Source organism: Leuciscus leuciscus (genome assembly GCF_965113295.1).
Source record: "Leuciscus leuciscus genome assembly, chromosome: 25".
Taxonomy (NCBI): domain Eukaryota; kingdom Metazoa; phylum Chordata; class Actinopteri; order Cypriniformes; family Leuciscidae; genus Leuciscus; species Leuciscus leuciscus.
In genome coordinates this window covers 17036093-17051562 of record NC_138724.1, presented here as the reverse complement: position 1 = coordinate 17051562, position 15470 = coordinate 17036093, and the positions used below count along the sequence as shown (strand labels likewise).

General features: G+C 38.5%; 1 protein-coding gene across 1 annotated transcript; it reads right to left on the bottom strand.

Annotated features, from left to right (window-relative positions):
- Positions 1 to 120: 120 nt before the first annotated feature.
- On the bottom strand, positions 121 to 15445 carry pkmb (pyruvate kinase M1/2b). Its single transcript, XM_082159321.1, has 11 exons — positions 15362 to 15445; positions 13760 to 13938; positions 13579 to 13670; positions 11620 to 11751; positions 11337 to 11523; positions 10917 to 11187; positions 8936 to 9086; positions 8686 to 8838; positions 6430 to 6596; positions 1671 to 1852; positions 121 to 638 (listed from the first exon to the last, which is right to left on the bottom strand). The coding sequence occupies exons 2-11, from the start codon at positions 13908 to 13910 to the stop codon at positions 532 to 534; spliced, it is 1593 nt and encodes a 530-aa protein (XP_082015447.1). The 5' UTR covers positions 13911 to 13938; positions 15362 to 15445; the 3' UTR covers positions 121 to 531.
- Between the last annotated feature and the right edge of the window lie 25 nt (positions 15446 to 15470).

Below are 15470 nucleotides of genomic sequence, written 5' to 3'. Positions count from 1 at the left end.
CATAAGCATGTAGCCAACAATTAAATATAATTTCTCTAAAAATATTTGATATTACTTTGCATGAGGTGTTATTTAGAAACATAAACACATCAACAACAGAGAAATGACATTGGACTGACCTAATTGTCGAGATTCTGTATTTTCAATTTAGTCCACGAGGTGGCGTTATTGGGATATTTGCCTTTGCCAATATGCCTTATGCAAAAGCACAACATATACAAAACAATAAGCTGTTTCAAAGAGAGAAAAAACATACAGGGAAAATAATGGAATTCCACAATACATTAATAAATTCAAGGATACTCAAAAGTTTCACTGTAAACACATACAGTACAGTTCTGATGAAAATAATTTTGCAGTGGGTTGAAAAGGGATTAAAAGGATCTCCTCGACATAACATGAGTTTGATGGGAATTTAAAGCATGTGAACAACACCACAAGTCTATTTTTGGGACTTGAATATCTTGTTTGGAGGATGAACAGCTGTTTGCATGTGAAAATATATGGGGTTTACAGTTCATGAGGTTGCGCTCAAGGCACCACAACAATGCGCATGGTGTTGGTGTAGCCAGATCCTGGGCGCCAGCCTGTGACAACGATGATAACGTCGCCAGACTTGAAGTACTTCCGGGTCTTACCTGAAAATCAAAATGGAGGGTGTAAACAAGTAGGCCTACATGTACAAAGGTAAATGGTTTTAGTGTCTGATATATGGATATCAAACACTCTTGACCACATCTAATCACATATAATCCATGATTTACTAATTGCATGTTAAATTGCAGTTTGTGACTTTTATTATATAGGCTACATGCTAGCTTTTAGCTTTAGCTTTGAGGCCTTTCACACGCAAGCTGTTTAAAGTCAGTTAATTCTGTTTGAGTGTAAATGTTCTTATTCTTCATCAGCTGGGAAATAAAACGTTCTAAAAGTAATTCCAATGATATCGTTCTTCTGAGTTGAGACACACTTATAGTAAAATATTGAAACTTTATAGTTATAGTCAGTGTTGGGTGTAATGCATTAATAAGTAATTACTGTAATTTATTTACTTTTCCCTTGAAAAAGTAAAGTAAAGGATTACTCTTATTTAATTAGTTATTTCTGATGTAATTGCATTAAATACTGAATAGACTATAGAACAATTATGTATAAAACAATAGTGGATTTAACATTAAATTGAACTAAATGTATATTCGGTATCGATATTCTTGTCAGCGATAATAGAATCAAAATTATTGTTGACATCATCTTGCACTCAGGGGCGTATGCACAACATTTTCTCTAATTAAATGATCTCTAAAAGAAAAATGCCATTGTCTACCTTTGATTTGCAATAACAAGCAACAAATTATGGTTTTGTGTAAACTGTATTGTATTGTATTGACTATTGACATTTTTTTTGCCTCAAATTCCTTTAAATATGTAATTATGTCAAAACAGAAAACTGCACTCAGGCAAATTTCATGGGTTCTGAAGTTCACGTATATTTATATATTCTCTTGGCAACTCATAGACACCTCATGACCAAACAAAGTGATCAAGTGATCTTCCCTAGCTACATCCCTGTAAAAGGTAACCAGCTGGGTATGTGACTAAAGACTAAATCAATGTGCATCTGTTAGTGTCATACTAGATGAAGTACTAGATTTGTCTAGATGTCTCATTACCGATCTCCAGGGCGAAGCTGACACGAAGATCCACATCCTCAGCCCATACATCATTAGCAGGCTTGGTATAGAGGATGGGGATGATGCTGCGATACAGGTGCAGCTGCCGAGATGTCTGGCCGTTACGGGTCACAGCCATGATAGGAGCACGTGGCCTGTATCTGGAAAGCAGCTGGGCAGACCTGAGGAGACATAGACAGGTCGAAGTTTAACACAAAATATTAAGACAGAATTATAAAAGAAGTAATAATAATAAATTGATTCTTAATGATAATGATAATATTATTATTCTAATTACGCTCCTTTTAAGATTCAACCACAAAGATTCAGTCATAAATTCTTCTTTTTCTTCTTATTAAATATTCAAATCAATAATAAATATTTGTATTCATGTGTAATAAATAAATAATTAACATTATTAATATTAATTCCAATTATTCATATTTTAAAGAGCTAATCATATTATAAGTCATGGAGTCTTCTTTTAAAATGAGCTCACGTTACATGAGATTTTAATTTGCTAATAGAACACGACTGTGTTTAATTGTTCTTATTAGGTCATAAAATGAGGACATAAGATGCATGTATTTTAATAGTTTAAAATGTAAAACATACATGTCAGCAACAGCTGGAACAGGAAATAATACACAACCACATAAACACAAATTACATGTACAACATCAAACAAAGAACTAAGAGAACACAGGGTTTAAATACACAAGGGAGGCTAATCAACGTAACAGTGAACAGGTGAGTAACTCAAATCAGCAACCACAGAAACAGACTAGTGGCAGGAAAATGGGAACAAAGGAAACAGGTACAGGACCTAGAACTAGAACTAAACCAAAACAGAACATACACGTGACATTAGTCCCTCCCTCCCAGAAGGTGTGTCCTTGCACCGCAGGGTGTCAGAGGACTGAAGCAGAAAGGATACTTTGTTTTTTACGCAGTGGAAAGCATAGCCTTGCAAAGTATATTTTATTTGACTCGTAAGCGTAAACAGGCGTTCGACACGAGCAGTTTTAACACTAGAACGGCCATGGCGGTCATTTTGACCGTTTTGAATTTTATATCTGCAATAACTTTGTTGAAAAAATAAATACAATCCTGCTGGTACCTGACTTTTCCTAAAAGTGTCTGTATTTTCATTTAAAATGTTTTTCATATAAATTACACATAAGGCAAAAAAACAAATGAACATATTTACCTATTTCGGCCATAGACGGTCATATTGACCGCACGGAATATCGCGGCATTATTATAGGCTATACCAATATACACAACAATAAAATGTGGTTAAAAATACACTAAACATATTCAACAACAAATCATTTAAATGTAATGATATTCAGAACAGAACAAGAATGAAAAAATAACTATAAACAAGCCAAAATGAAATGCGTTATAAGCGAAAGTGAAAGTAAGCGGCGTTAGGCTCACGTAACTTTCTAATTAGAATCAAAATGTTTCAACATTTGCGATGTATTTGGATGGTAAACTATTTCTTTATTATAGGCTTTGTACTTCACTCACGTTCCAATATCGACGGAAAAAATCATCCTCATCACATGCGCAAAATGGTACGAATTGTAGGCTAGCCTAGGCTACAAACAGAGCAGTGGAATTTTTATGTTAGGTTGACTATTTTATTATTATATGTTATTGTGGCTATAATGAACAGGCTGCAATGTCAAGATTGCAATACTGGAATATGGTTGGGGTGTGTGTGTGTGTGTGTGTGTGTGTGTCGGCGGGCGCGACGCGATCGAACTGTGTAAACAAATATGGGCTACTCCGTAATTTTGTTCAGGACATCTACGGATATTATTTATTTATCAATGTATAATTAAACTTGTTTAAATGTACAGTTTGGTGTTGTTTTGTTTTTTAAAGACATATTAATACAATAAATGCATTAATCTCTCAATTGGGTATTTATCATTAAAGATATAGAGTTTGGAATATAGCGGTCAAAATGACCGCTTGCGGCAGTTCTAGTAGTTATGGAATTCTGGCACTTCTAGTGTTAAGCAAGTTACAACCCAAGTAAAGATCTTTGAATTCTTTTGAGTTGTACAAATGAGGGTACTTTCTAACCTCTTCGCACAATCACTCGTCTATGTAGGCCTTCATTGTCGCTTTAGCTTGCGTGCATTTCGGTTTGTTCTGTTTATGCAGTTTTTCTTCAACTACCTTGTGAATCGACACCCCCAGGGCACGGTTGCAACCTTTTGGATAAACGAATTACTGCAACAAAAATTAAATGCGCATACAAAGTACAATGGACCACAGCAGAGCCCGAGGGATGAGGTGCAGCCAAAGGCCCGGAAGTCTGTGGCGTAGGCAGAGTGACGACTGACCCAGGTGGAGCCAGAGGGACGAGGGAGCTCTGTGGAGTCATAAAGACGACAGTCCCAGGTGGAGCAGAGGGAGGGAGAATCCATGACGTAGCCGACTGGTCGGCAGGCCAAGGTGGAGTGACGGGCTCAGCAGACTGAGACAGAGACATGCTGATCCCCATTCGCCAAGGCGAAGCTGGAGACCGGAAGGTCCAAGGTGGATCCGCGCAGCAGGAGGGAGAAAACAGAGGAAAAGCCGAAGAACTGAAGGAAACCAGTGGAGGCGGGGCCAGAGGACTGGCTTGCTTTGGTAGAGGAGGTGGGAGAGGGAGGCTGGGTGGGACCATCAGAGATGCAGGAGACTTGGCACTGGGTGGGACAAGTGATGACAGGAGACTTAAGGGAATATCCCCTTATGTAGACCTGGCACAGCGGGAGTTTAGGCGGGGCTCTCATCAATGCCCTCATACTCCACGAGGATGCCCACTTGAACGGACAGTTTTGCCGGCTCACGCACCTGGTCAGGCTCTCTGTGGGGCTCGGGATACAGGACGAAGACGGCCTCAGTTTTCACCTCTGGCGCTGTCTTTGTGGTGGGCTCGTTCTCCCAGTCTACAGTGGGCTCAGGTTCTTGGTTCATAGGTGGCAAGGCTAAAGACTGGCTGCACTCTGTGTCTGGAGTGGGGCTGGTGATGTCCTCCTCAGCTGGGTAGACAGTGAATGGGGAGCCAGTAAAAAAAGGTTTGTGTTCTTATAATAATTACACGGCGCAGGAAAATCCAAGAAACAGTCTTTAATCAATAAATCCAACAGGAACAGGAAATAATACACAACCACTTAAATGCAAGCAACATGTACAACACCAAACAAAGAACTAAGGCCCTGTGCCAAATGGCACCCTAAGCACTCGTGGTCTTCCTACGAGGCAAAAGTGCGCATCGATGGCGCATATCGACTGCAAGGGGGGCGCTCGCGAGCACCCTTCTGAGGCCTAAAATGACAAATGGAACACCCTACGGTCTCGCGGACTTAACGGACACGCGCACGCGACAGCCATTGTAAGTCCACAAGACCAAAAGTGCATATGAAGTGTGCCATTTGGGACAGGGCCTAAGAGAACACAGGGCTGAAATACTAGCCTGACAAGCCAGACCTACATCAAGATGTTGGGTCTGGGAACACACCATTGGCAGGGCTCAATCCGAGGGGCGGGATAAACGGTTGTCTTTCAAATTCCCTCTGCACGCAATAGGATAGCGCTACAACCAACCACCAGCGGAGCTAGTTGACAGATTAAACTTTTGCCGTATCCGGTCGGCAAAACTCCGAACACATATTCCTTTTTTAAGAATGACTTCAGTGCCGTTCTTTGTTTCTTTTCTCAAAGAAAAGCTTAACTCCAAGTCTTCCAGAGTCGCGGCCAAAGCCGATTCGAAAGACCGCTGTTTGCCAGCAGCAGCCATCTTCTTTGTTTTCAAGTAGCAGGGAATTCACGCAGAACTGTCGCAACTCTGCCGTCATTATGTTAAGCCCACCCATCGTCTCTATACACGATGTGATTGGCCTGACTAGAGTTTGGTTTTTCCAGCTGGCAAGCCAATGGAGAGTTGCTAGACGACCCTGGCTGCAAATTACATTTGCTGCCGCTAGGGTGCGTCTAGATTTCTAGGCTACTTAAATACACAAGGGAGGCTAATCAACTTAACAGCGAACAGGTGAGTAACTCATCAGTAACCATCAATAACCATAGAAATATTAATTAACCCTATAAACCCGAAGTGTACCACTGTCAATTATACGGTTTAGCAACTATTATACAAAATACTAGACAACATGATGCAACTGACCAATCAGAATCAATGTTCCAGATAGCTGTGCAATAAATAGATATAATTCAAATGCTTGTTTGAAATTGTATCTCCTCTGGTTGGAGTCAGTCTAAAACACGTACTCCTGTATAAAAGCCCCAGCGAGTGTGCACTTTTGCCTCTCTGCAACCTACTGCGGGACAAGTGAATAAGGAGTTTAAATTAGCCTATGAAATGTCAAGGTTCAGGCCTGCAAAGGTCAGACTGTCTCGCTTAGCGCAACGAGATGCATTTCGATCAGCCACAAGGCAAATCGGATAATGTATGAGAATGACAAAGAGACAGAGACTCTTTAATGTGGCTAACTAACTCTACACAACTGTTCAAATGAAGTTATGTGTTTTAAGAGAAAGCATAATCTCTCTTAAAATGGCATAAGAAGAGGTGCATACTACAAAGCATTTGCATTCATACGTTTTACATTCTTTAGCTCATGTGCACAACACTGAGTTGAGGTTACTGTACCTAATATTAGAACCATGTGTGTGTGTGTGTGTGTGTGTGTAAATGCCACTATAAGACTTTAGGGTTTTAAAGGGTGTCTCTGACCTGCCAGTCTTGGTGAGGACGATGATGGCACTGGCACAGCACTTGAAGGAGGCTTCCACTGCACCAATGGCCACGGACTCTGTGGGGTCACGGGTCAGATGGGAAGTACGACGAAGTTCTTCGAACAACTGCCTGTGGAACATAGCGCCCTCTGCTTCACGGGCGATCTGAGGGCGATCAACAAAAAATTTACACAAATGAGGATACAAGAACCTTATTATTCTATTGTCAAGCTAATGCAGCTCTGACTAAAGGTGTGATCACGTTTACAGTTGTTCAGTGAAATCCAGTAATTTAATAGGAATTTAATAGATTTCACATTCATATGGTTACATTTTGGAATTTTGAAAATGGACAAAATAAATAAATACATTTTTATAATAATTTTAACTGGAATCCACTTGATCGGGAATTTCAAGTGAAAGCGAAAGATATTCCCATGCAGATTTCGTATTCGGGTTCATGTTTTAATGCAAATTCAACGCGTAACAGAAAGCTGGTTGGTTTGAATTTGACTTCCATGTGAGTGGTGTTTCGTGCATCACTGCAATAACAGATAATGGACGTCTTTGTCGCCCAAATTTCGTAAATGTGGCTGCACCTTTAGGGCCAGATTTACTAAACAGGCTAAATTAGCGTCAGAGCGCAATTCCACAAAAGAGCCATTGGGAGTGGAAAGATCTGCATGTGATCTACTGACAACGCGCAAATTAATGAACACAGACGCAGTCGGATAATTTCCATAATGACTAAAGCAATCTACAAAGAGCAGCGCAAATTTGCGTCTGATTTAAGACATGCTTTTTTTGGGCGTTAAATAATGCCGCAAATACTAGTAAATTGACAATCGCAAACCTTAGTGAATCAGCTTGCATGCTTCATTTAAATACTCTCCTCCCATACATTTTTCATCTGAATGGGAAACTCCTACAAATGCGTATGCAATAAGGTCAGCTTAAAAAATAACCCTGTCCACGCCTTTTCAGCGCTAATTTTTCACCTCGTGTCTTTAGTAAATCCTGACAGTAGTTGTTTAATGGCAAAAGAGGGTTTACGCTGGCGTAAATCTGGTCCTTAGTGTTTTGTCATAGTATAGATCACAGTATTAGCATCTGATACCCTCAATGGTATCATGATACCAACAGAATACTTTTATTGATGGAAATGTACTCCGTTTGATAATAATAAAAACCTTGATAGCTGGTAAATTTGATAAGGAACTTTTGATGGTGAATGAAGAAGCTGGAACTGTCTAGCGTGTTGCAGATCCTCATAAGCATGCAAGAAATCATCGCCACAGCAGCCCATCAGGTAATCTTAATTACAAATGGCACAGAAACAAGCATGTCAAAGCACAAATCCTGGTAGGCTAACATACTCTTGCGAAAAAGAAGTGCACTTAATTATGCCCTTGTAGTGTACTTCAAATCTAAAAAGTATATTTTTAAAAAACGGTTCTTGCAGGTAATGTAATATTAATGAAATAAAAGGCCAGTTAAGTGTACACTTTCAAGACTATGTTTCTTCTCACACTCAAGTACACTTTTAAAAAGTGCACTTTGTGATGATGTCAAATGAAACGTTTTACTTTAAAACGTTTTAAATCATTGTGTTTTAATAAACACTTATTTTGATGTGATGACTAACATATTAAAGCACATTTAAAGTACTTGATTATAATTTTGATAATGATAATTGCGCACAAAAAGTATCCTCGTCGCTTCATAACATTAAGGTTGAACCACTGTAGTCACGTGGACTATTTTAACGATGTCTTTACTACCTTTCTGGGCCTTGAAAGTGGTTATAACATATACTGTATATAGCGGGGTCAGAAAGCTCTCGGATTTCGTAAAAAATATCTTAATTTGTTTTCAGAAGATGAAAACATTTCTTACGGGTTTGGAACGACATGAGGGCGAGTAATTAATGACAGAATTTTCATTTTTGGGTGAACTTACCCTTTAAGTATATTCTTTTAAAGCATATTATTTCCATAATAACAAGTACTTAAAAAGTATGCTAAACTGTCTTTCTTTTTCATAAGAGTAATTGTTCATTGCATGTGTAGTCAGTACAGTTACAGCAATAGCATTAAGCTACTGTTTAGTTTTGCTAGCAGAGAGGTTTGGGGTAAGATTACATGAATGTTTTGCTTAGCATGCTAAACTTACAGTATGTTTTAGAATATTAGCATTGCCACACTTATCAGGCACCAGTCAGGGCACAGCCAGAAGGGGGCGCTCTTGATCATACCTGATGCTGTATGTGCACAGACTCAATTGGGTATTGTCCCTTTGCGGTCTCTCCACTCAGCATGATACAGTCGGCACCGTCGAGCACGGCATTGGCCACGTCGCTGCTCTCGGCACGAGTGGGTCGGGGCTTCTTTATCATGCTCTCCAGCATCTGTCAGTCGAAGAGAAAATCGGTGGATGAACAACAGTCAATTCGTGCTCGCTAAACTGAGCCGGCTAACTTGCTTCTGCATGGTATCAGTCCTTACCTGTGTGGCGCATATGATTGGTTTCCCAATCCTGTTGCAACGACCAATCATCATCTTCTGAGCCAGGAACACCTTCTCAGTAGGGATCTCAATACCCAGATCTCCACGGGCAACCATGATACCATCGCTAGCCTCCAGGATCTCATCAAACCTACACAAATAAAGAAATAAAGAAATAATCAGAGCAACAAACTCACCGTAACGTTGCGTGGGTGGTTGTAGCGAAACGCATGAAGATCAGGATTCATAGAGCAAACAGTCTTTAAATAAATCAAACTATCTCAGGGAACAGGTTAGCCTGGTTAAAACCAGACCATTCTCAGTAGTAACTGAGTTATGGTCTGGCAAAGCTTCATTAATAACTCATTTCCAAAGGGGCGTCACCAACGGACGTCGCTCAAATGCCTCTGGGCGCAATTGGATAGACCTTAAACCAATCAGAGCGATCGTCATCGTGTAAAGCCATATGCTGCGTCCCAATTCGCCTAAGTTACACTACGCCATAAAAGTATGTACTCTTTTTGTGAAGAAAAGGTATTTACTTTTGAATGTGTAGCAAAAAAGTAGACAAGCTTTGGGACATACTACTTCGTCATCTTTATCGGACGGATCTGTCACGTGCATCCTGTCACGTAAACTGCCCTGTCAATCATCTTGTCACAGTTAAAATCCTCTATTAAATCTAATTTAATTTCCTACCGTTTCGGAGAAAAATGTAGTAGCACGTTCATCTGCCAGTGGGTCTTTCATGGAGACTGTCCTCATGTGTTTGCAATTTGAATATAATAATGAATTTAAAAGTTGAACGGACGTCGCTCAAATGCATCTGGGCTAAAACCAATCAGAGCGATCGTCATTGTGTAAAGCCCACCCCAACGTTTCTGATTGGTGCCGCGATTTCGACGGAATAGAAATGGGCTTGAATGAGCTCTTTGCCAGACTACTTGCAGAGCAAATCTAAATTTGCCGGAAGTTGTCTGGGTTTTCCCAGGCTAGGAACAGGTAGCATATCCACATAACACAAACAATCCAGGACGAAGCACTATAGAGAACTCAGGGTTAAAATAACAGGGAGCTAATTGGAAGAACAGAAAGAGGTGTGGGATAATTAACTACTGATTATGAACACAGGCAAACGGAGTAAAATGAAACCAAAATAGAACAGATCATTACCGTTACACTCACTTAAATTGAGGTTTGTTTGTTTTCTTGCACTTTTTGCAATCAAAGAAATTCCAATTCATATATTGTGAATATATTTACAATGACTGTTTTCTATGTGAATATATTTTAAAATGTAATTTATTCCTGTGATGCAAAGCTGAATTTTCAATATCATCACTCCAGTCTTCAGTGTCACATGATCCTATGCTGATTTGCTGCTCAAGAAACATTTTCTTATTATTATCAATGCTGAAAACGGTTGTGCTGCTTTATATTTTTGTGAAAACCAGGATATATTTTCTTTCTGCATTCTTTGATGCATTGATTTTTAATGTTATCATTATTGGCCTGATAAGAAAATTTGGCCGATATATAAAAGCCAATAAATAATGGATTATTTTCTTCAGCTGAGACACTTCTGATGCGGACTGTTCGCCATGATGGTTTTGAATTGCTTGAAATATGATTGGAATCACTTCAAAAAAGGAAGATACAGTTAATGCAACGTGCTGTCATATCGGATACATAAAATTCTAATGAGAACATTATAATTGTGTGCTTGGGACATGGCTTTTAATGGTGAGACTTTTGTTTTTGTAATCATTCTCTCAAAAATTATATAAAAATTTGGATTTAGATGTATCGGCCAATATATTGGTTATCGGTTTTCAAATATAAAGAATTATCGATTATCGTATCGGGCAACATTTTCATATCGGTACATCCCTAATATATATATATATATATATACTGTATATAAAATATATATATATATATATATTTTTTTTTTTTTTTTTTTATTTATATTATCACTCACTTGCGTACACCCTCATGGTTCTCCAGCTTGCTGATGATCCTGATATCCTTGCCTTTCTCTCCGAGCACCTTCCTGACAGCGTGCACATCAGCAGCCTTGCGGATGAAGGAAGCAAAAACCATGTCGACGCCCTGCTCCACACCAAACAGAAGGTCCTGAATGTCCTTCTCAGACACTGCGGGCAGGTCAACACTGGCCCCGGGCAGGTTCACGCCTTTCTTGCTGCCCAACATGCCTCCGTTCTCAATCTCGCAGTTCAGGAAATCAGAACCTGGAACATTTAACCATGTTAACACATTGAAATTTGGCAGTCCTGCCATGATGTATCACTTTTATTATGTGCTAAAGGGTTGTACATTTTATGTGGTAATGAGAGGAGAGATTAATTGAACTTGAAGTCAATTTCGACTTGGAACTCACCAATTTCCTTAACCTTGAGTGAAATTAGACCATCATCTACAAAAATATGGCTGCCCTTCTCCACCACCTTTGTGATGTTCTTGTAGTCCAACCACAGGGTTTTCTCATCGCAGTTGTCCATGAACTTGTCATCCAGAGTGAGCTTGATAATGTTACCTTTATCAAGCTTGACCTCCTCAGTGCCACTCTGAAGAAACCACATACATGAGAAATTAGATCTATAGATCTATTACAGAGTTTCTAATATTGAAAAGGACATCAGAAAATGAGACGCTATACTTACGCCCTTAATGAGTCCGGTCCTGATCTCAGGGCCTTTGGTATCCAGGGCAATGGCCACAGGTCTGTACTCAATGCTACCAGCTCCAAAACTCTCAGTGGCTTCACGGACATTCTTGATGGTTTCAGCATGGTACTGCATGAAAAAAACGTGATGTACTGTCAAATTAAGTGTCAAGGGTTTTAAATATTAACTTTAAGTTAGCATAAGAGAGGTCATTTAAATGTACAAATAAGCATGAACAAGAAGAACATTCAATAGTGGCCAATTTGGTTAAGTTAAAAAATATATATAATACTCTATATTCTCAAGCCAGCACTTCTTCATCATGCCATCCAGGTGACCTGATCTATATATGAGACCATGTTTTGTTCAAGAACACTCCTTTAGAAACATTTAAAAACAATTACCAACTTCAACTTGACACCCATGAGGATAGATATTTCGTTTTTAAAATGTTTATTCTTGCTTTTATCGATTGACAGCATGAGCTCTGAGAACTGTAGAACTCTACTGAATGCAAAATAAAAAGAACAACGTGAACATGTCTTTGCAGTAAAGTCTACCATTTAATCGCCATGATAGTCTCTGTCCTGTCTGTCCGATCGCAGAGACAGAGAGGTATATATAGAATCAGGGAGAGACAGGTTATGTTTCCAAGGACCCACAGAAACATTTGACTGCTTCTGAACTCAGTGAATAAATATGAATGGTCTGACAGCTTTATTGATAGTTCAGTCAATATTTTGGTTGCCATCCCTTTCATTACAGAACGTGTGTAGGCAAAAAACAAGACAGTCACTTTACACCCATACCACAATGGCTAACTGTAACAATGCTATATAACAAAATTATATTAACAACAAGAAGTTATTATTTCAATGAGTAACAAATGCAATACAGAGTACAATAAAACAAGGACAGTTTCGTATTGCTATAGGTTATGAATTTGAAATAATTTACAGTGATCTCAGGTTAGATTTGTTAAATTTACAGTGACCTCAGGTCCAAAATGTTTATATTAACAAATATTAAAACTAATCGCGTGTACCCCTTGCCCACAGTTATATATAATGCTGGATATTTAATATTGTGGGCCGGAGGTCCTGGACATCATGTTCAGATCCATGGCATCATGGATTCTAGCAAATACCAACAGATAAAAAATCAAAACCTGACGGCCTCTGCTAGAAATCGTATAATGGACCATTTTTGGATCTTCCATCAGGACAATGAACCAATACAAAAATCAACACAAAAATGTGTCACTGAGCACAAAATTAAGGACCTGAACCCTATAATAGAAAACTGAAGAGGAGAGTGTATCGACTTGGGTTGCAAAAAATATTGAATAAAAGAGTCTCATTAAATGTGGCCACTGGTATAAGAGAAAAACATTTATTTCATAATGAGATTTTCCCCCCATTTCCAATTGTTTTACTTCAATGAAAGGTTAGACTTTTGTGAATTGGACCATTCATTGGACCTTTCAATGAACTGTGCGCTCACACTTACCTGTCATACACTAGAAGCAACTTTATAAAAAGCAACATGAGCTTTTGACCCTCTGAAGCCCTGAGATGGAAATATCTACTGCATCACTTGATGATATCATGCCTGATGTAGTAATCTCTGGTAAAGGTGCCATGCAGAAAAAGGTAAAAAGCCATGACTTTTAAAAGGGAGAGGTCAGAGCAGTCTAAACTCACGCTCTGGCTTGAGCCCAACATGACTCTACTCGATGTACTTAGCAGACAGACAGAGCGGCTGACAAGATCAGCTTACAACTTCTGACATTTGAAGAGGCACGTGGGAAATGCCACAATAACGAAGGATCTACGATGGTACGCACGTAAAGTCTAGCTAAGGGGATGAGAGACTTTTGAAGAAATCGTATTCATACATTAATAATTAAGATTAATAGACTGCTTATTACAAGATTAATAGACTGCGATCATGTACCTCGTGAGTTCCGTGGGAGAAGTTCATACGTGCAATGTTCATGCCGGTCTTGATCATCTCCCTCAGCGTCTCCACAGATCGGGAAGCAGGTCCTGCATTAAGAAAAAACAAAATATTGGAAACTTTTCCTTAACGTTTTGAGGGACAATTTGCATTAAGAACTTCCTAATGTGGTCCTAACCGATGGTGCAGACGATGCCTGTGTTGCGAGACACTGTAGCTTCAGAGTCGATGTCCAGCAGGCACAGGTGCTCCAGGAAGGTTTCTGCCATAGCAGCGTGCATCTGCTGCTGCTGAATGAAGGCAGAGCCCGTAGTCTTCGTCTGAGACATGGCTGGAGCTGCGACTGCTTGGAAAGTCCTGGAAGAAACATGGACAAAGCATGTTTGGGTGGCTTAAGTAAGGACACTGATTATTTTGAGCTTTTTATTATCCCCCGAAACCCCTTTGACTTTCTTTTCTCTATGGAACACAAATGGACAAGATGTCCAAGCTGCAACAATTTCCCACCACAATTTCAAACAAGATTGTCCTTGTGAAAAAGAAGTTCACTTTAGCATACTTTTAAGAACTTATAACAAAAATAATATACATTAAAAGAATATACTTGTGTGAATGTTTGTTTTGAACTTAAGAGTGCTTTTTAGACCCGCTTAAGTAGGACTTAAGTACATCTTCATATGGAATTTTATAATTCTAATTGTATTCTAAAATATACTTAATGTCATTTCTATTGAAACTTGTATGTCATGTATTACATTACACATCTGTATTGATGAAGTTGCAGTTCAGTACATTTGAAATATGTTTCATGTAAAATGTACATCAACAATTTTATTTCATTTATATTATCTGCAAGTACAGTTTATTAAAAAATATACTTTTAAGATTTTAATTTCACTACAAATGCACAATCAATACAATTAGGAGCACTTCTTTTTCACAATTTTGAAAAGCAAGATTTTCAGATAATAATGACAAATATAATTCTGATCCTTGCACATAGCTATCATATGATTTAGTTTTATAACTTCTGTAGCAGGTTAGTTGAAGAAAAGATCAGTCAACCAGTCTACAGGAGAACACAAACCCTATTTTACTACGGATGTAAGATGTGTTTATGTTAATAAAATGACACTAATCAACTTTACTTGTATTTGGTGTTATATGTTTCTCTTATGTTTAACCCACAAGTTACATGAAGAGTAAATGAGAGCCTCTGGCAGCTCTGCCTGAGCCAGAAAGGAAGAGTGGGTTTAAATGCACTACTGCACACACTCTTACACACACATTCCAGCAAACAGTGATCTCATGGAAAAAAAGACAACTTGTCAAATTAAAAAATAATCATAATCATAATCATCATTATCATTATTGTTAATGGACTTACATATTAAATAATATTATAATGTACAATAATCAGCCAATAATATATTGAAATAGCCTAATATAACAAAATATATATTTTCAAGAATATATTTTAAAGTATATAAAATAAACATCAAATATCAATAAACATCAGAATATGCTAAAGTTTTGACAAAAACATATTTTATAAATCAATGAACTAAGTGCGTAATTTGTCAATAAATAACCATATCTCCAAAATGCGCCTGTAATTACGTGGAAAAAAATATTTATTTCTAATTATATTTATGGAATGGTTCAAATAAACGTTTATTTTAGAGGCTAAAACGTCTCCGTTTATTTAAAGCGTGTTTTCAGGTCGTAGTAAGCATCTAGTGAGTTTGATCTTCGCTGTTTAAATCCTCTGTCCTCCTACCTCAGAAGATGAACGCCTGCAGGTCAGAACTTCTGATTTCTATCACAGCCACTGTCTGAACTTATCCAGTCTGAACTGACCGGCACTACTTCCCACAGCTCTGCGTGTT

Bases quoted from the DNA above. Each gene is read 5' to 3' on its own strand.
- pkmb (XM_082159321.1), bottom strand. From the start codon at position 13,910: ATGTCTCAGACGAAGACTACGGGCTCTGCCTTCATTCAGCAGCAGCAG. The intron at 9,087-10,916 runs GTGAGTGATAAT...TTATTTGTGTAG, and splicing joins AACCATGAGGGTGTACGCAA to GTTTGATGAGATCCTGGAGG. The intron at 1,853-6,429 runs GTCAGAGACACC...ATGTCTCCTCAG, and splicing joins GTCCTCACCAAGACTGGCAG to GTCTGCCCAGCTGCTTTCCA.